The 21,522-nt window shown below is 53.2% G+C and overlaps 1 protein-coding gene across 2 annotated transcripts in view; it reads left to right on the top strand.

The window, feature by feature from the left end:
• LOC133341177 (sodium/potassium-transporting ATPase subunit beta-2-like) overlaps positions 1-21,522 on the top strand; it is a 38,285-nt gene that overhangs the window by 2,780 nt on the left and 13,983 nt on the right. The window contains exons 2-6 of one of the 2 annotated variants that reach the window (XM_061549633.1): positions 12,602-12,730; positions 14,747-14,851; positions 15,373-15,578; positions 17,488-17,547; positions 18,265-18,291. In XM_061549633.1, coding sequence (XP_061405617.1) covers positions 12,602-12,730; positions 14,747-14,851; positions 15,373-15,578; positions 17,488-17,547; positions 18,265-18,291 — 527 coding nt within the window. The remainder of the gene's footprint in view (positions 1-12,601; positions 12,731-14,746; positions 14,852-15,372; positions 15,579-17,487; positions 17,548-18,264; positions 18,292-21,522) is intronic. The other variant, XM_061549640.1, reaches the window with a different exon arrangement.

Genomic DNA, 21,522 nt, shown 5'->3' with positions numbered 1-21,522 from the left:
GCACCTCACAGCGGCAAGGATGCTGAGTTCAATTCCCGACTCGGTCTCCTTTCTGTAAGGCGCTTGGATGCATCTGCGTATGTTGGGCTTCTTTCGCACCGTACGTAGCCGACCGTGCTAATCGGAGGTGCGTGTGCACGGACAGCAAACTGTGTCCTCTCTCCCCCTGTTCTGCATGGGGGTCCTCCGATAGGTGAAGCAAACCTTACACAACGTCCACTCTCATCGGTCTCAATCCATCGCAATGCTGCGAAATGAAACTGCACATGACGGTAGTCGATTTGGTTTGCGCAGCAGCCGCAGCAGCAGCTAGCAGCGTCGCCCCCCCCCCCGCCCTCTGCGGTGAACATTTGGCAGGAATCTTCCAGAATAGGGAGGGGTTCTGAGACTCGAGTGCGTTGATCGTGGCTGAGCCAGCGTAGCGATAACGATCTCCCCCTCGTGTCGCCTCTGGGCATTGCCTTGTCAACGTAACCCTCTCGCCGACTTCCCTTGAGATATCGTCTCATATTGACCTCAATTACGTCCCCTTCCGCCCCCGTGTCTCCATCTATCCCGTGAGCTGATCTCCCTCCCTCGTCTCCCATTCGGCAGATTATCGTCCGCCGCGGCGATAATGGTCAGCAGTACACTGGACTTTCTCAGCTAAACCATTTTCTATTGTACCAGGTCAAGGCCCAATGGAGCTTTGTAGCTATTTTTCAGAAGCGACCCGGCCACGCATGAACGCTCAAGCGAAGTTGAGCTGCGAGATTCAACTGCACATTACAGCAGTCCATTTGCATCACACCGCAGCTGCAACAACGCCACCCCCCTCTGCCGTGAACATGTGGCAGGAACAGCCAAATAATGTGGACATTTAAATGTGGACATTTATAATAGTGAAATTATCTCAACGTGTGTTTCTAAATGTGGAGGGGGGGGGGTAACCGAACAACCCTGAGAAAATCCACGCGACCACGGGGAGAGAGAGACATGCAAACAGCAGGCGTCAGGATGGGGGATGGAACCCACGACATCCTGTACACCAGGCGAGGTAGTTAACATGTCCTAACCACCGTGATGATGATGACGATGAGAGAGAGAGACACGTAAACTCCAAATCTACAGCAGGCGTCAGGGTCGGGATCGAACCCACGCCCTCCTGTACACCAGGCGAGGAAGTCAACATCTCCTAGATCCGGAGGTCGCCTATTCTATCTCCCAGTGCAGCAGTTTAAAATAATATAAACAACCTTCAGGTTTCTTAAATCCACCTCATTGCCATCCCACCACCACCATCACCACCACCACCATCACCACCACCTTCCCCACCACCATCACCACCATCACCACCACCATCACCACCACCACCACCGCCTCACGTTCACCCAGCGACTTGCAAGGGGTGCACCGCATTCACCATCTGCGGGGCTTGCGTGCAGGGTGCAGAGTGTGGCTACTCCCAATCCTCTTCTAGCGTGGAAGAATAAAATGTCCAACGTCAGTCGCCCTCCGAGAGGCGTGGCTCTCCATCAGCCCCCTCTGGTGGAGGCCCCTCCCTCCGGCAGTGCCGTGGGCAGGAAGTCGCAGCGCTGCGCCTTTGCCTTCACCCACACACTGGCATCCCCTGATCCTCGCTGACGTCATCGCTGTCCGTTAAATAAATAAATATTTATTCTTCTCTCCATATCATTGATCTCTCCCGTGCCCTTATCTCTCATCTCGCCCGGTGTCTCACATCCTTGTAATCGAGGTCTTAGAATCTAACCCTGACAAAAATTCGGATCGCTGGAGGGAAAAAAAAACCCACCCAAACTGGTGTAGTTCACACCACGTGACTTGCAGCAGAGGCAGTATGGATGTGGTGTGCCGGGTCCTCGCATAATATATGCCGGACAGAGCCGACTGAAGTTAAGCCCAGCAGTTCATCTTCTCATTATCACACCACCATCTCGATTTCCTTTCAACGCTTCTATATTGTCCGGTATCATCTTTCTCCTCCCCTACCTCCTACTCCCCTTACTCTCGCCTGGCTGCTCCTACCAGCTCCCCTACCGCTCACATATCTCCAACTTTCCTCCGACCACCTCCCCTGCCTCTCTCTCTGCTCTCCCACGATCTTCTCATTCCGCCGGTCTGCGATGCGGCTGCTGTGTGGAGCACACTGCTATACGTTACCCGACTAGTGCGGTTGGCTACGTACGGCACGAAAGAAGTTCAATATGCGCACACTGCACACACACGTTCTCTGTGCGCACACGCAAACCCTTTTGCAATCCACCGCTGGATGACGATTCCCCCCCACCCCCATCCCCTGCGCCGCGCGTGATAGCGGGCGGGTCACGTGGGCGCGTAGTGCAGTACAACAGTGGGTGTTGCTGCGGCTTCTCCCACGTGGCGTGTCGCCCGTGCGAGCGCTAGCCAGGCTAAGCCCTGCTGAGCTTACAAGGTCTGACGAGAGTCGGGCGCATTGCGCCTGAGGTGGGTCATTGGCAGCGGTGTGTGTGTTTATGTGTTTCTGTGTGTGTTTGTGTGTGTGTTTGTGTGTTTTTTTGTGTGTGTTTGTGTGTGTGTTTGCGTGTGTGTTTGTGTAGGGGGAGCGGTAGTGTAGCGGTTAGCGCGCTGCGCTATGAACCCGGCGACACGGGTTCGATTCCCGCTCACGGCCAACACCAGTGACGATTATCTGAACCGGTCCCGGGCCTCCCCTAGGTCGACTCAGCCTCAAATGAGTACCTGGTGCGGTGTGTAAACATTGCCACTAGGGAGACAAAGGCGGCCGGGCGTGGTGTTGGCCACCCACCCCCTCGTGTACCGTTCCGGCCTTCATAGGTGCTCGCTAACAGCACTTGCCCCAACAGTCTATTAAAGGCTATACGGGGGACATTTGTCTTGTGTGTGAGCCGACCTTAACAGGTGTTCGCGAACAGCAGCGCCTGTCCCAACATTCCCTGTGCGGCTTTCCCGTTCTGCGTGCGCGAGTGGTGGCGCTATGGTTAGCGCACTGCGCTGCAGACCGAGAAGAATCTGAGCTCGATTCTCAGCCTCAAACGAGCTCAGATGTGTCAATGACGAGAACACCCTTCATTGCCATCGCGGAATAATAGCGCAGGCTGGGGGCAAAAAAAATCTATAAGCGTGTCGTCACACACACGGTCTCTGCTCATGATGCGACAACCATCAGCAGCTACTGGCCACGCTCATTGCGGCCCTCTCGGCGGCCCCTGGTGGCCTCTAGCGCGGCCCCCGACAAGACACAGAGAGTGACAACACCACCCCATCACCACCCCATCACCACCCCATCATCATCATCTCGTCGTGCTGCTGCTGCCACAAACCCAACAATGGTTACAAATGTGTGGCGGCCCCCCTCCCCGCACTGATGATGTCATCTCTGAAAATTCGTGAAGAACGATGCCATAGGCCATCACGATTAAAGAGAGGAAATGTGACCGGCAGCAGCAGCAGCAGCAGCGGCGGTGCAGAGATAAGACAACTGTGGACCCGTTTCATCCCCATTGGGACTCATCAGCAGACTTGCCAGTGGCATAATGCACTCTGCACGACGCTTTTGTATCGTTTGTTGGAACGTTCTTACCCGCCCCTTACTTGACATCTGTGGGAAAGAGCTGAATAGCTCATCGGATTCGTCCAGTAGACATACATATTCTGATTCTGGAAATCAACTACGCGCAGTCCCCTCGTCAACACTGTGGGGCCTCCATCAACTTTGGCTCGTGCCAACGTAATGACATCATCCACAGCAGATGGTTCTATGGGTTATGACGTCATCCCACCATGTCACACGCAATGACGTCATAGCGGTCATGGCGAGAAAGCCAACTCCTTTTGGCTCTGCTTTTTTATGTCGCGAGTGTAGTATTGATCAACGTGGTCGGGTTTGTCTCCAGGATGAGAACCCCTGAAGGCAACATCGCGCTTATGGGCTGGCAGAACTAACGCAATCATGAACGCGCTCAACATGAGCTGGAGAACGAACACATCAACAACATCAACAACATCAACAACAATCAACAATCAACAACATCAACAGCAATCCCAAGCGGATCGTTGAGTGACCTCGCTTGCAAGTGTCGCGCTCCTTCAGCGGAGGAAGATGAGGAACGGCCAGACACGACGCCAACTCTTTTTTCCTGAAGCCCTCTCCCGTCGTGGCCAGCAGCAGACGTCTGTGAACGTCTCGCTGCTGCTGCTGCTGCCGCTGCCACCACTACGCCCAAAGAAGAGAACTGAATTCATCATGGGACCTCCTTTGCCAGGACCAAAATATGAGAATAGGTTTTCCCCTTTTCTATGGCAACAAAACAGCTGTGTTAAGATGTTAAAACACCAAAACTGACACCTTTTACAAGGAATCATGTCTGCATTAACCACAATGTTTGTGGTCAGAATGCAAAAAAAACATACTCTGATAATATATGCATTGTCCTTGAAACTGATTGGTCCACACCAGAGACAGCTTTCTTTTGAGCCTCGTCTCAAACGGTGTTAACCAGAGGACGCCTTTTGACCACAAGCATTGTGGTTAATGCAGACATGATTCCTTGTAAAAGGTTTCAGTTTGGTGTTTTAACATCTTAACACAGCTGTTTTGTTGCCAGATAAAAGGGGAAAAACCCATATTGTCAACTGAATTCATCTTTGGAGATCCTCGTTAGGTGGCAGCTGTGGTTCCAGGCCCAGTCGCCGGATGCTTGAGCCTGGACTTGCCCGCCAGGCTTGCCCGGGTCTCAAACAACGCAAACACCAGCGCCGAGTGGGAACTTAGGCCCCTCAAAACGGGTCAGGAACCTCCAACGCGTTCATGGATACGAGTGATGGGCCGTCAACGCTGCCCCCACACTGCACTTTACTTATCCATTGACACTCGAGCTTACAACATCATCAAAAGGCAAAGATCTCCCGCACAGAGCCTCAACGCTGCCGGGGGCGAGTAGTGTTATAGCGGGCAGCGCCTATGAAGGCCGGCACGGCACGCGAGGGGGTGGGTGGTCAGCACCATTCCCGCCCGCCTTTGTGTCTCCCAAGTGGCGATGTTTACACGCCCCGCCAGGTACTTACTCATTTAAGGCTGAGTCGACCTAAGGGGAGGCCCAGGACGGTTTCGGATAATCGTCACTGGCGTTGGCCGTGAGTGGCAATCGAACTCGGGTCTCCGGGTTCGTAGCGCGGCGCTTTGGGCCACCGCTCCCCATAACGCGTCATCAAATAGCCACACACAACATATAATGCACGAATACATCAACTTGAACATGCATGGTAATTGTCACAAACTGTGCAGTCCCCCTTGTTATAAAGTGGGGGGGGGGGGGGGGGCGCAGCAATCTGTGCCACATCTGGTGGAACCCGTCCTGTGGTTCAAGCACTTGTGATGATGTGACGTAGAGAAGCCTGGACATTATTGCACCATTCCTCAAGAGTTTCACCCTGGGAGGTCACCCCAGCCCAGCGCTTTGCCTGTCCGCTCCGAGGCTCCCAGTCGGCAGATGGCACATTGCAGGGAGTGGCGACACAGTGGACGTTGAAGAACCCCCTGACGTCAATTCGCTTTGTGTGTGTCGGTGTCGGGGTCCAAATTTGCCAAATAAAAATCACCCGCTAATTAGAGTACTTACCTAAACGGGACTAAACGTAGCCGAAATAAGCATACCTGGCAACCCTTATGGCTTACCCCGCATTCTTGTACATGGAGGAGATTGAGTTTTCAGGTCCACACGGCGTACAGACGTTTCAATACGGGCACATTGTATTTGTCTATTTGTGTTTCTCCCTTGTGATGGGACTTTGTAGGCTGAACGTTGAGATTCATAAGGGGCACGGGGTGACCAACAAGATCTGAATTTATCTGTAATGAGGTAGGGCGCTGATAAGGGGTTGACAGGTATGCAATAATCGCCCCCCTACTGGCAGACTGATGCCCCAGGACACTTCGAAATGAGACTCAGCCTGGCCTCTTGAGTTCTCACCGGGTATGTTGAACTTCTTTCGTACCGTACGTAGCCAACCACGGTAATGGAAAGGACAAAAAAACTGAACGCAACACAAAGCGCTTCTAGTTTAACGAAATCAACGTGAACGTCCTCCACAACACCTCTCATGATCAGCCCGCCTTTGCCCCGGGATAATTCTTTGCCTGTGGGTTGATGGGTTCCCCACTCACTTCGAGTCCTCGCTAAAAATGTTCATAAAATATGCGGACCCGCTCTTGGGGGTCAGAGATCAGATGCCGCCATTCTTGAAACGTTTCCCCCTTGAGGTTGGTAGACAAAAACGGTGCGGAGAGACTTACATAATTTTTTTTAATATCACATTGAAAACGAATTTGCCGTCTCGGCCTGCTGAGCGACACGTGACTCAACACTTATCCTTGCCTTGCCAAATGGCGTTGCACCCAACCTCCGAGAAAATGCTGCAGTAAGTGAAGCCTATTAAGTCAGCTGGAACACCTCCGTCTGGCAGGGTTTTATCGACAGAGCTGGCCTTGGTACTGGAACCCAATTGCAGCCATCGCAGCCGCGCACTCCACAGTCGTGAATTCCCAACCCGCGCGGTTTGGGTAGGACACAGCAAGGAATGGCCATCGTCCCAAGCTGCGCTGTGATCTTCAAACTCTCTCACTCGCATCTTTGCGCGGCAGCTGAGACCAGGCAGGATGTTGTGGGCCAGGCGGTCCTACGCGGACGCCCACGATACGACCGCAGTGGGAGAATGGCGGGCAGGAGGAGCTTCTTACGGATGACGAGCCGATGGTCAGCGGGCATGTATGTCCTTGGTATCTCATCCACTCCGTCGGTGCAGCCTCTGAGTGGAGTGGATGGAGTGGCATTCGTTTTTTAAGGTTGAGAAGATCTGCAGTAGGCCTGGGACCGGTTCAATCATTATTCGTTACTAAATGTTGGCCGTGAGCATGAATCGTTCTTGGGTCGTCGTGGCTCATGGCACAGTGCTGCGCTCACCACGACGCTCCCGCTCCCCACAGGAGTGCCGGCACGGCGCACGAGGGGAGTGGTTGGCCACACAGCATCCCCGGCCGCCTTTGTCTCCCCAGTGGCGATGTTTACACACCGCACAGGATAATAATGTTGAGGCTGAGTCGACCTAGGGGAGGCCCAGTAGCGACAAGCGCTAAACGCTACACTTTTGCTCCCCCCCCACACACATCCCAACACACACACATCCCTACACACACACATCCAAACACACACATCCCAACACACACACATCTATACATACACACATCCCAACACACACACATCCACACACACATCCAAACATACACATCCCAACACACACATCCCTACACACACACATCCAAACACACACACATCCCAAAACACACATCCCTACACACACATCCCAGCATGCACACACGCGCGCACACAGCACACCGCGCACAGCAGGGAGGAGACGTGAGCCCGGGGAGTCATGAATAGTAATGAGATGGACGTGCGGATCATTGCAGGTGAATTATTCACGCGCAGGTGAAGGGCGACAGCGTGCGTCCCCTGAACCGCAGTCCCCCCCCTCCTTCCTCTTCGTGAGGAGTCAACACAGCTGACAGGGCAGTCGATGCCGACTGTCGAAAGCGTCAATGGAATGACGCGTCCGAGGGGCGTGCGATGTGCGGCGATGTGCGTGTTGGGGGAGCGGTGGCGCAGTGGTTAGCGCTGCGATACAAACCCGACGGACCGAGTTCGATTCCCGCACGCGACCAACAAGAGCGGCGATGATTGTTAGAACCGGTCCCGGGGCACTGCCCCCGTGGTCGGCTCAGCCTTAAACGAGTGTCTGGTGCGGGCGGAGTGTGAGCACGGGCACTGTGGGGAGACAAAGGCGGCCGGGCGTGGTGTTGGGCCGACGCACCCAGACCCTCCGTGTGTGCCGTGCCCGCCTTCCTCAGTGCTCGCTGGCAGCACTTGCCCCAACAGTCTGCTGCTCGAGGCTATACGGGGGAGCTTTGCCTTTCGTGCTCTGCGTGTCTGCTGCGTGTGCGCGTGTTAAGGTTTGTCTTTGCCCGTCTCGTGTTGTATTGTCCGTCCGCGTATCTTCCCCTTCTTATCTCTCTGCCTTGCTCGCGAAGTTTCGTTCGCCCCGTTCGCCGTCTATTCACCATCCACTGCTGGATGAGCACCTGGCCCCCGACATGCGAGTCGTTTGCCTGAAGGCAGGAAGACGCGCCCCTTTGGGCGTTTGCAAAGGTTTCAGAGAATTAAAATCGAGTGTGCGCCACCCAATCCATCATTCCTCACGACGCATGCAAATGCGATGCAGACCGTGTTCGAAATATGACGATGGCGCTTAATGGTGTGGGCGGAAGAGCAGTATTGTATCAGCTGTGTAAACGAGACGCGGCTCCGTCGATAGAATCTTCGCGTGGATCCTGAGAATCTGATTCGCTGGGGCGTGAGGATTCTCACAGCCGGCCCCGGCAATGCCGGATTACGCCTCCCGTTATGTAACATCACCCCCCCACCTCCCCCCCCCACCCCATCCCCCACCTCCCCCCCACCTCCCCCCCCACCCACCTCCCCCCCCACCTCTCCCCTCCCCTCGAGGGGGGCGGGGGGGTTCCGCAGAGTGGAGGGGGGGTTAGCGAGCGAGTGGGAGGAGGGCATTGGGGGGGGATGGGATTGAGGGGAGGGGGGTGAAGAGGAGGATGAGAGGGATCAGGGGAGGGGGGTGGAAAGGGGGGGGGATAAGGGGAGGGTGTTTAAGAGGGATGAGGGGCGGGGGTGAGAGAGACATTAGGGGTGGGGGAGGGATGAAGAGGGGGGGGTGGGAGGGGTGAGAGGGGGATAAGAGGGATGAAGGGGGAGGGGTAAAGGGGGGTGAGGGGAGGGGTAAGACGGGGTGAGGGGGAGGCTAAAGGGGGGGTGAGGGGAGGGGTAAAGGGGGGTGAGAGGAGGGGTAAAGGGTGGTGAGGGGAGGGGTAAAGGGCGTTGAGGGGAGGGGTACAGGGGGGTAGGGGGGGGTAGTAAGTAAATAATTAAACAATGCTTGCCGCATTGCTGTATTTGCCGGAGCACGGCAACTGTACCCACTGCGTGCCGCGTACAGTAGAATACAATATCATTATAGCATTATACAATATATCACACACTTTACACGCAACACAGAGGGACATCAATACACATTTACCTTACAATCGTATGACAATAACTATACGTTATAATATACATCAGTCATTTGTAACAATTTAAATTTAATGTTTTAGATTCTGTACACAGATTTTTTTTTCATATATTTTTTTTCATTTTTGCAATTTATACTGTAGCTGCATTTTGCGCGTGTGTGTAACTTGCCATGAATCATTAAAAAACAGACCACGACGATTACAAATCCTGTCTCGTTCCTTCTCCATTGTCCCTCTCGTCTCCATTGTCTCTCTCGTCTCCATTGTCTCTCTCGTCCCCATTGTCTCTCTCGTCTCCATTGTCTCTCTCGTCCCCATTGTCTCTCTCGTCTCCATTGTCTCTCTCGTCTCCATTGTCTCTCTCGTCTCCATTGTCTCTCTCGTCTCCATTGTCTCTCTCGTCTCCATTGTCTCTCTCGTCTCCATTGTCTCTCTCGTCTCCATTGTCCCTCTCGTCTCCATTGTCCCTCTCGTCTCCATTGTCTCTCTCGTCTCCATTGTCTCTCTCGTCTCCATTGTCCCTCTCGTCCCCATTGTCTCTCTCCTCTCCATTGTCTCTCTCGTCTCCATTGTCTCTCTCGTCTCCATTGTCCGTTCTGAGTCGTGTTCTGCCCCGTCCCTTCTTTTAGTCGGAATGACTCATCAGCTCCTAAACGACGATGTATAGATCCACTCACATACACAGCCACTCACACACAGCCACACATACACAGCCACACACATATACAAGTATTTTTGCCGCTGTAAATTTGCACATGATAAGCCACTTCGTTTAGCTATCATTTGTGGCCAGGTCGCTTCTGAAAAAGACCTATATAACTCTGTGGGCATTACACTGGTAAAATACAAAAATAATAGCTTTAGTTTAGTTAGACTTATGTGCCAGGCGAGGTGAAGGTGGTCACAATACAGACCCAGGTGCCATGGGTTGACCGACTGAGATGACTGTCAGATGCACCACCTGTGCCACCCACTGTGCCTACTTGCTGCGCTTTAACCGCACGGCCCTCCGCTCGTTGTTGTGGGCGTCGCTCCTCTCTGCCTCCTCCACAGAGGTCGACTTTGACATGGCTGGTACCAGTCATCGGCAAGTCCATCCTCCTGTACCACATCAGTTCAACTCTTCTCGAGCCCGCGCTGCGCGCCCCTTTAACCCCCATCTATTCGGCCAAACAGAAGCTGCTTGGGCATGCGGTGGCTCTGCATGCGGGCTACATGACCCAGCCAACGCAGCCTCGCCTTTTAGAGTAGCTCACCGATGGGGCCGTCTCCAGCCAGATCCTTCAAGGATCTGTGAGCTACTGTAATCCAGCGTGGTTAATCCCAGGATGCCTGGATGGATTTTAGGCGCACAGAGTTATAACGAAGACAAAGATCCCCCTTCAACAGGATTCTGGGGCAAGTGCTGTTAGCGAGCACCTATTGAAGGCCATCACGACGCGCGAGGGGGTGGGTGGCAGGCACCCAAGTGGCGATGTTCACACACACCACACCAGGTACTCATTTAAGGCTGAGTCGACCTATGGATAAACCCAGAACCGGTTCAGATAATCGTCACCGGTGTTGGTCGTGAGCAGGAATGGAACTCGGCTCGCCGGTTTCGTAGTGGCAGTGCGTCAACCACTGCACTAGCGTCCCACCACACAGGCAGATGCACACACACACACATCACAGACTTGGTTGTATGTACGTATTTTAAACTTCTTCAGCACCGTACGTAACCAACCGTGCTAATCGGAGGTGCGGTTCACAGTGAGGAATCTCAGCGGGGCCCTCGCCTGGTTAAATCAAGGACCTCGGGTGCAATCACCTCGTGAAATGGGATTGTCTCGTGCAAAGCCTTTGGCGTGAGGGCCGCGGCGAGATGGATGTGATGGAGGTGGGTGTGTAGCAGGCTTTGGGGACAAGGGATTAATCAGGGGACAGCGGTGTTTGTGGTGTACACAGAGCCCAAGCTACTGTACGTGCATGCCTCTTTCACCCCCTCCCTCCCTCCCCGACTCACATCGATATATTTAGCTCGAGGATTAATATTGGCTCTTCACCACCACGATCGTCTCTGCCATAGGGGGTTTAGAAACGTGTGGGCACGAGGGGATAGCGTGTTGAGTTGAAGTGAGGAACCCGTCATTGTTTTCATCATGATCAAGATCATGTTGAAGTTCTGTGCAAAACTAGCTGCTACTGGCCAAGATGAATTAGATAATATATCGAAATTGGACAAAAAAAACGTTCGAATAGCTCCCGACTCCGTGCTGCGTGGAAGCGAATCATCAAACAATACATTGGTTAAATGTATGCCTATACAGGCCACCATACTTCAATAGAAATTACCGTTGGCACGGCTATTTTAATACACACAATGGACAGGAAGGACAAGATGAATGGGCCCGCATAATGCGCATGCATAATGTACGTTGACTCATCAAGAGTGCACAAGCGTGGTCACCACATCTACGCCTCTATATGAATCATAGTACCCCGGCTCTCGCACGATGTCTGTGATGCAGTCATGTTTAGTCTGTTGATGGTCGGCGATGCGGCAATCGACTCATCTCGACGAGCTGTGCACGATGCACCACCACGGTGCCACGTGCGAGCGTTCAGGGTTTCGGCGCAATCGTCCTTGCTGCGTTTCGACATCGCGGAGAGTGGCACCAATTTCGGACTGATTGGTACCCCAGTCGCGGAGTAAAGTACACCCCTGGGAAAAATATTGTCCCAGAAATAAAATATTTAATTGCCTCGGCCAGTTTGTATTATTTAGTACCCCGGGGTTCCGCCATATGAATCATATAAGGAACGAAACACAAATGTGGCTGTCGCCTGATGAAGCTGGTTGCAATTACTGGCGAAACGTCGTACTCAGTTTGTAAATGTTGTGGCTTGGCTCTCCAACACACCAGTGTTGCTGTACTAGTGACGAATTGGCACGTTCTGTTTACGTGACAACCCCTTACTAATTGGCTGTGTCGGGTGGTGGCGGGTTTTAACGGCACATTTATATATTTACCCGATTTAACCCAAAAAAAACTCTTATGGATGATATTGGTCGCGAAAGCCTACGAGTTAAAATGATCAACATCATCTTCAATTTACACCATTGGAACCTCATTTTCAGTAAAAAATATGATAATTGGTGTTTTACCCTTCTATCTGGCAACAAAACTGACACCTTTTTTTACAAGGAGTCATGTTTGCATAGACCACAATACCTGCAGTCATAATGCAAACAAAAAACATAACTCTGATAATGTATGCACTGTCCTTGAAGTTGATTGGTCCACACCCGAGACAGCTTTCCTTAGAGCCTAGTCTCACATGGTGTTGGACCAGATGACGCCAAAAAGCGCACAACTCAAACACAATGCACCATCAGAGTATGAGAGCTCGGGGTAAGCATTTTAACTTGCCCCTGACTTGTCTGCTCCAGGCTATAGGTGGGTGACCTTTGTCTTTGTGCAGCTCTGATCCTGCTCTTCTACCTCGTGTTCTACGGCTTCCTGGCCGGCCTCTTCTCGCTCACCATGTGGGTGCTGCTGCAGACCACCAACGAGTTCCGCCCCAAATACCTCGACCGCGTCCCCTCGCCCGGTACCAGCAGTGCACACGCAGTACACGCAGCACACAGTACACGCAGTGCACACACAGTACACGCAGCACACAGTACACGCAGCACACAGTACACGCAGTGCACAAATTGTTGGGGCAAGTGCTGTTAGCGAGCACCTATGAAGGCCGTAACGGCACACGAGGGGGTGGGTGGCCAGCACCATCCCCGGCCGCCTTTGTCTCCCCAGTGGCCATGTTTTTACACACTGCACCACGTGCTCATTTGCGGCTGAGTCGACCTAGGGGAAGCCCAGGACCGGCACAGATAATCGTCACTTGTATCGGCCGTGAGCGGGAATCGAACTCGGGTCGCCGGGGTTTCGCAGCGAGGCGTAGCGCTAACCGCTACACCACCGCTCCCATTATGCACACACACACACATCCACACGTAGGTGCACGCGCACACACACACACACACATCCACACGTAGGTGCACGCGCACACACACACACACATCCACACGTAGGTGCACGCACACACACACACACATCCACACGTAGGTGCACGCACACACACACACATCCACACGTAGGTGCACGCACACACACACACATCCACACGTAGGTGCACGCACACACACACACATCCACACGTAGGTGCACGCACACACACACACACACATCCACACGTAGGTGCACGCGCACACACACACACATCCACACGTAGGTGCACGCACACACACACACATCCACACGTAGGTGCACGCGCACACACACACACACATTCACACGTAGGTGCACGCACACACACACACACACATCCACACGTAGGTGCCCGCGCACACACACACACACATCCACACGTAGGTGCACGCACACACACACACATCCACACGTAGGTGCACGCACACACACACATCCACACGTAGGTGCACGCGCACACACACACACACATCCACACGTAGGTGCACGCACACACACACACACATCCACACGTAGGTGCACGCACACACACACACATCCACACGTAGGTGCACGCACACACACACACATCCACACGTAGGTGCACGCACACACACACACATCCACACGTAGGTGCACGCACACACACACACATCCATCCACACGTAGGTGCACGCGCACACACACACACACATCCACACGTAGGTGCACGCACACACACACACACACATCCACACGTAGGTGCACGCGCACACACACACATCCACACGTAGGTGCACGCGCACACACACACATCCACACGTAGGTGCACGCGCACACACACACACGTGCATACACGGGCAGTTTCCTACCGTCGTGCATATTTAACGGGGCCCCATGCATTATGCAGCACGGTGCAATCTGTGGGGCTCGGAGTCGTGACGCTTCATGAGGCTCTTAGTGTGGATCATGTGACGCACACTGCCACACACCTACAGACACACAAAGGTCCCCGTATAGCCTGGGCAAGCTGTTGGGGTACCTGGAGCACCTTTGAAGGCTGACACGGCACACGAGGGGCTGGGTGGCCCGGCCGCCTTTGTCTCCCCAGTGGCGATACTTTACACACCTCACCAGGCACTCATTTGAGTCTGAGTAGACCTAGGGGAGGCCTAGGACCGGTTCATATAATCGTCACTGGTGTTAATCGAACTTAGGTCGCCATGTTCATAGTGCAGGACGCTAACCACGACATTGCCGCTCCGCACACACACGCAGGTACAGGCAGCCACAGACACTACACGCACACATACGCGCGTGTGTGCGTGTGCAGTAGTGCAGTGCCTATCCCACTGCACTACAAACCCGGCGGCCCAAGTTCGATTCCCACTCACGGCCACCCACCAACACCATCGGCGATTGTCTGAACCGGTCCCGGGCCTCCCCCCCAGGTTAACGAAGGCGGCTCGGCGTGGTGCTGGCAACCCAACGCCCTCCGCGTGCCGTGCCGACCGTCACAGGCGGTCGCTCCCCCCCCCCCCCCCCCCCAGCGGCGCTTGCCCCGACTTTGTGAAGAGGCTATGAGGGGCATCTTTGTCTTTTTGTGTCTTAACACCAGGGCTGATGATCCGACCTCAGGCGGACACCCTGGACATCAAATTCAAGCCGACGCAGAACAGCTCCTTCCTGCAATACGTCACCGCCCTCAACGACTTCCTGTTGCGTGAGTGACCTCCAGCGCCGTCACGCTCGCCGCCACCGCCGTCGTGGCGAAGCGTGGTCCAGGGACCCCACCACCCGCCCCCAACAATGATGACAACAGCAGCACCCCGCCATCTAGTGGTGGCGACGTCACAACGGCGTCCCTTGCTAGGCCAGGTGCACTTTGAGGCCACGTGACGTATCGAAGGTTGACAGGAGGCCACGTGACGTGTCGAAGGTTGACAGGAGGCCACGTGACGTGTCGAAGGCTCGCTGCTGACAGGAGGCCACGTGACGTGTCGGAGGTTGACAGGAGGCCACGGGACAGGCCCGGGACAAGGGACTGAACACAAAAAGCGAAACGCGAGCGGCGAACCCGCTTCCGCCACCCCGCGTCGTCGCCGATGATGTTTCTGTCGTGGTCGTCTTGGCGGTGCGTCCACAGCGTACAGCGATGTTGTTGTTGTTGTCTTGGCGGTGCGTACGCAGTGTATCACCGATGTCATCGTTGTTGTTGTTGTTGTCTTGGCGGTGCGTGCACAGCGTACAACGAGGGGAACCAGACGGCGCGGAACCTGAACTGCACGCCGGGGCGCTACCACTTCCAGAACGACACAGACGAAGTGCGCAACTACCCCAAGACGTCGTGCCGCTTCCTGCGCGCGTCGCTCGGCGAGTGCTCGGGCCTCGTGGACTCGAGCTACGGCTACAGCTCCGGCACGCCCTGCGTCATCCTCAAGATGAACCGGGTACGCGCAGAGTCATCATCACCACACCAGCGACCGCGAACGCCGTCATCTTTGTCGTCATCACCGTCGTCATCATCGTCATCATCATCGTCATCATCGTCATCATTACTATCATCGTCGTTTTTCCGTGGCAGCCCCCACCGTCCCGAGCGCGCCCATCATCCCGCTGGACCAGCAGCAGTGTTCAATCTACGACGACTTCTAAGAGATGCTTAAACTAAACTCAACGAAAACTATACTAATAGGGTTTTTCCCCTTTTTTTCTGGCAACAAAACTGACACCTTTTGCAAGGAATCATGTCTACATTAACTGCAATACTTGCAGTCAAATGCAAACAAAAACAATACTCTGGTAATTTATGCATTGTCTTTGAAACTGATTGGTCCACACCAGAGACAGCTTTCTTTGGAGCCTCGTCTCATATGGTGTTCGACCAGATGACGACAAAAGGCACACAGTTCAAGACAACGCACTACCAGAGTAATGAGGGCTCGGGGTAAGCAGCTACATCATTACTCTGGTAGTGCGTTGTCTTAAACTGTGCGCCTTTTGTCGTCATCTGGTCGAACACCATATGAGACGAGGCTCCAAAGAAAGCTGTCTCTGGTGTGGACCAATCAGTTTCAAAGACAATGCATAAATTACCAGAGTATTGTTTTTGTTTTCATTTGACTGCAAGTATTGCGGTTAATGTAGACATGATTCCTTGCAAAAGGTGTCAGTTTTGTTGCCAGAAAAAAGGGGAAAAACCCTATTAGTAACTTTTGGTACTGGCAAAGGAGGTCCCATGATATAAACGAAAACTATAAACTATTTTTTTGCTTAACCAGGTAAGGCCTGGCGATCACAAATGCTAGCTTCAACGAAGTGGCTTATTGTGTGGACATTGTTGATTCTAAACGTGGAGGGAAAAATCGGAGGACCCGCACAAAAATCCACGCGACCACAGGGAGAGAAACTCGCAAACTCCAAATATACAGCAGCAGCAGGCGTCGGGGTCGGGGTCGAACCCACGGCCTCCTGTACACCAGGCGAGGTAGTTAACATCTCCTCGCCACCGCGGTGCCCTAAAGGAGGCCCCACCTCTTTTTTAAAGGCCCTCTCCACCTCGTTCGCTCCGGCTTTCAAGCGAAACCGAGCTTGGCTCCGTGCCTCAGAGGTGGTGCGATCATCATTAATGCCGTCACCTTTGTTGTCATCGTTGTCATCATCGTCGTGGTCATCATCACCACCATCATCTTAATCATCGCGGCATTCCTAAGTTGTCCTTCCCCCCGCACCTCCGATTAGCACAGCTGGCTGCGTACGGCGTAAAATAAGTTCGACATACACACGTACGATTCAGATCTGGATATGCGTTAATTTATCCGCACGCGCAATGAAGGGGACAACTTGGCCCAAATGCTTTTCCTCTGCTGCCCGAGAGAGGCCGGAGCGAGAGATGGCGGTGCTGCTGGACTTCGTAGCTCACATCGAGGGAGACACACAGGGCGGAATGCAACGTGGGAATTGATCAATAACGTCGGTGTCATTGAAGATCGATGACCGGCAGCTCGGTGGAGGATGTCCGGTGTTTGCGGTCGGATGATGAAAAGCAACCGGGCTTTACTCTGTAAATCTAGAGAGCAAAGTCGATCTATTTTGATATCAAGGTATCCCAAACCATCGTTGAGTACTGGCACAGTGGCTGTTATGGTTCTACTACAACCAGATCTGGACTGCGATTGTTCAGGATTTGATATCTCGTAGGTCTCTACAGGAATTAACCAAAGTGTTTGTTTTAGCGGATTGTATACTAGCCTGCAATTGTTTGGGTGACTTGGAGTGACTCGAGGAGTGTGAGATCATCAGTCAACACTTGCTGTGTGTGTCCGCGTGCGTATGTGTCTGTGTGTTCCTGCCCTGCAGATTATCAGCTATTACCCCAACGACAACGCCGAACCGCTGAGGGTGAACTGCACCGGCAAGGTCAGAGGTTAAACTGACTCAGAGGTCATTTGATCCGGATGGAATTTGTTCAGTTTCAGACTCAGTTACCATCCCAGCCGTTGTAAATGTGATCGTTATTCACTACGTGTATTGTTGGAATCGTTCTTTCGAAGGAAAAGTAAAAACATTGTCCGTTTATCGCTGCTCGGTCGCTCATAATGCCTCCTCTGCAGTGTTCTACTTTGACAAAAGCGTCTCCACCGCGTTTCCTGTTTCACTTCCAGCCTTCCGTAGTGAACGTCCGTGGTTCTCTTCAGCGTTTGCGTCTGCCCCCCAACCCGTTCCCGAGTGTTTTCCGTTTGCCCTCGAGAACGACGAGCCCTTACGATTGCCTCCGTGTACGATTTCATTTCTTTTCCTCGTCAATTCTGAACTCTCTGTGTGCCTTGTCTTTCTGACTGCCGTCTGTGCGACTGCGTGCGACTGCGTGCGTGTGCGCGCGTAACCGTGCACGAGCGACCGTCTGCGCGTGCATGTGCTCACCGTGTGTGCATGCGCGTGCGTGTGTGCGTGCGTGCGTGCGTCTCTCTCCCGCCCGAGCACGCGTGCGCACGCATTGAACCCCTCCCACCCCCAACTCCTGCATGCGTGCACGTGCGTCCACGTGTGTGTGTACGCGTGCGTACGTGGGCGCGCGTTCGTGTGCGACCTCGTTTCTTTTTTGGGTTACGTTCTCTTCCCCCCCGCGTGGCACAGAGACACAGAATCAACAAGGACGAGTGGGTAAGGCGGCCTTGATGCCTGAGCCCGGTGTGAACTTGCGGTGACTTCTATGCATTGACCCCTCCCGCCCCCTTATTGCGCTGACCTTCGGGTGGTTTGCGGTGCACGGCAACTGGCTAGTGCGGAAATAAGCGTTCGACCGCGCACCCCCTCCCCCCCCCACCCACTCCCCCACCGCCACAAAATCGAGATCAGAGATCGTGGTCAAATCAAGGCCTCTCCACCACCCTCCCCCAACTTCTCAAGCCCACTCCCCCACCCCCCCCCCTTTTTGCAAAGTGTACCCATAAAAGAGTAAACGAGGAAGAGGCAACTGTTTTAGTAACTTGCGTCGTCGTTACATGTTGCGAATTTAAAGTGGTTAAAGCTGCCCTCGGTCACGCGCGAGCGGAACGTGGAACAGCGACCACAGAGGCGGAGGGATCGGCCTTGCAGCTCGGAGAAGGCATTCGGATTAGAGCCCGCGCCCGCCGATTATTATGAGTGTTGTTGTCATTCAAGCAATCGATCACGCTGCCGATTACCGGTGTCATCGCTCGACTAATCGGACAAGACGGTAAAAATTTGTGTCGGGGGAGGGTGGTAAATTTTCCCACGTGTGCCGCTGGACGGAAGGTGATGGGGCAGGGTGAGGCTCGTAAAAGGGGGGGGGGGTTTCCCGTCTTAAAGTAATCGACCCCCCTCCCAAAAAAAAAGTTATCGCTTATAAACTTCAAGTCGATCAATTGACTTGGATCAAACGAGTCGATCGCAGCCGGACAACAACAAGGGTGAGCCGTGGTCACGCCCACTCGCACGAGCGATGGCTTCGTGAGTTCTGATTGGACGACGCTTCGCTCGAGGGGAGGGGCTTTCCGTGGCCATAACGATGCAACCACCACTGAGCAGCAGGTCCTCTTTTTGGGTGCACTTTGTGAAAGGATCTCGCTGGTTAAGGCTCCTCCCCCCTGTAGTACCACCTTCAGTCAGGGATTTAATTTCTCACCGAATGACTACCCCCCCCCCCCCCCCCCCGAGTAGATGGTAGGCCCGAGTAGGTGGCTCTCGTGAACCAGTAGCCACGGTCGTAGCCGAGGAGTACACTCGATTTGGCGTGCCGGGATGTGGAAATATGTCCCTTGTCGCTGACCTGGACAAGACCTCCGACTTAAATTAAGCCCCGAATGTAGATCATGTATTTGGCGCCCTCATCGATTGTCGTAGAGTACATTCGCCATCCATAACACCGAACAATGACTACGGACGTGTGAGTGTACATATGGGCCCAGTGTTGATTCACACATTTACCGTGATACCACGGAGTGGTGTTGGAATAGCGAGATGGTGGCTGGCTCTAGATTCGCACATGGTGTCGGTGTTAAATACATTACACAGGCAATCGCAACAGCCCTAGCGTACACACCCATGATTCTCTATCTAAAGAAAACCATTAAAGTGCATGTTATTGATAGTACTGAATATTAATTAATACAGACTCTCTAATTGGTATGTTGAACTGCTTTCGCACCGTACGTAGCCAACTGCTAAATCGGAGGTGCGAGGGGGGACAACAGACTAACCACTAAAAGCAGTTGTAAAGAAATGAGTTTTCAATCTAGATGTAAAAGTGCACAGCTGATCCCAGTGGCGTCACTAATAACCATATTTGACTATACGCCGTTTTTAGTTTCATTGGAACTCATCAGCAGAGCGTAGCCAAACACCAAAGGGACAAATTCACATTCCACCCATTTTTCGCCCGAGGGAAAAGTTGGGTGCAGCAAACGCAAATTTGGTTATTGCTGCAATCTCTTTAGGTTGGCGCCTCAAATATGACCGCTTCAGTGCTTCCACAACATTTTAAAATGATGAACACCTCCGCGAAAGAAGTTCAATATACGCACATACATACCTGTGTTTACGGAGGCCTTCATCTAGCAGTGGATTTACAAAAAAGGGCTCTACGTGTACATTTCGTAGGAAGTTGGCAGTGGTGCGGTCTTGAACCCCTCGACCATAGGAACGTGGAATTTCCCACCGCCGAGTGCTCGTTTGATCGGCGAAAGAAGATTTGACTTCAGGCTCTCTGATGATGAATTACGTCTCACTGCTTCTGACAAAAGCCACACGGATTGCGAACGTTGGGTGATCGAATGCGGTTGGGGTGCATGTATGGTTGTCACCTGTCCTGCTTTTCTCAGGATCACCCTGGGAAATGTGTAAGTCTTCACCCAGTAACCATGCCAACGTTCGGCCGACTTTGGCATGTGGCTGGAACTGTTGGACCAACGTTGGCCCAACAGCGTTGCACGTTTACTGGGCACAGACCGCGAGAATTATGGTACTCACTATGAATTACACCGCCAACGTTGTTTCGTCTCAGATACGGTGCACAACGGCGCTAAGTCTCACACTGCTGCTCGTCTTGTCACAGTACCAGTAAAAGCGTATATGAGCGGTACTCCGCTGTCTCCACGTTTACAACATGTTTACGACGAGTTTGTGCACAGCTCCGGTAAAATGCTCTCTACGCAGTCACTTAAAGTCCATTCAGAGCACCGAGTGGCAACATAAGGTAGGGTGGAGTAAGAGGCCTACATGGGTTGAAGGCCTCTTTTGTCCTGGTGCTGACAGAAATTGTGTCATCAGCCATGATCGGCTTGAGGTGCGGATTGGCGTCCTCTTTGAGAGGCCCCTGCTGCTGCTGGTGTCTGCAGCTCAACAGGGACAACCACACATGGGCACCAGGACAAAAATGCCTTTTATCCCACGTAGGCCTCTAACCTCACCCTACTGCACAGATTGGATGCTGAACGCAGTTGTCCCTGGCAAGTTCAGGTGCCAGGTTTCAGGCCACAAACCAGTTCATTAGAAGTGCCTCCCACACCCCACCACACCGATCTTTCCTTTTACACTTTAATAATATGCAAAAAAATAAGTGCATCTGATAATACAAAAAAACAGTACAATATTGTGAGAAATTATATATTCCCATTCATTCGCCCCGGTTTTCTCGTACATCACAGGTGGCAACCGTATGTGCACAGATTTAGTGGCTGGCCACTCTGGTGACCGCCATGTTGTTGGGCTTGAATGAGGTCGTCATTTTTTAAAGCAGCCATCTTGGTGTCCATCTCGTGACACCAAAATGGCGGCACGAGATGGAGGCTCCTCTGCGTTGACGTTGATCGCTGCTGCTGCACCGTGGCTTCTTACGACTGTAAATGAAAACGCCGATCGATGGATGCGCGC

Source organism: Lethenteron reissneri, chromosome 2 (genome assembly GCF_015708825.2).
Source record: "Lethenteron reissneri isolate LAM-NWPU_2019-01 chromosome 2, ASM1570882v1, whole genome shotgun sequence".
NCBI lineage: Eukaryota > Metazoa > Chordata > Hyperoartia > Petromyzontiformes > Petromyzontidae > Lethenteron > Lethenteron reissneri.
The sequence above is the reverse complement of the archived record's forward strand: the minus strand, read 5'-3'. Positions and strand labels throughout refer to the sequence as shown.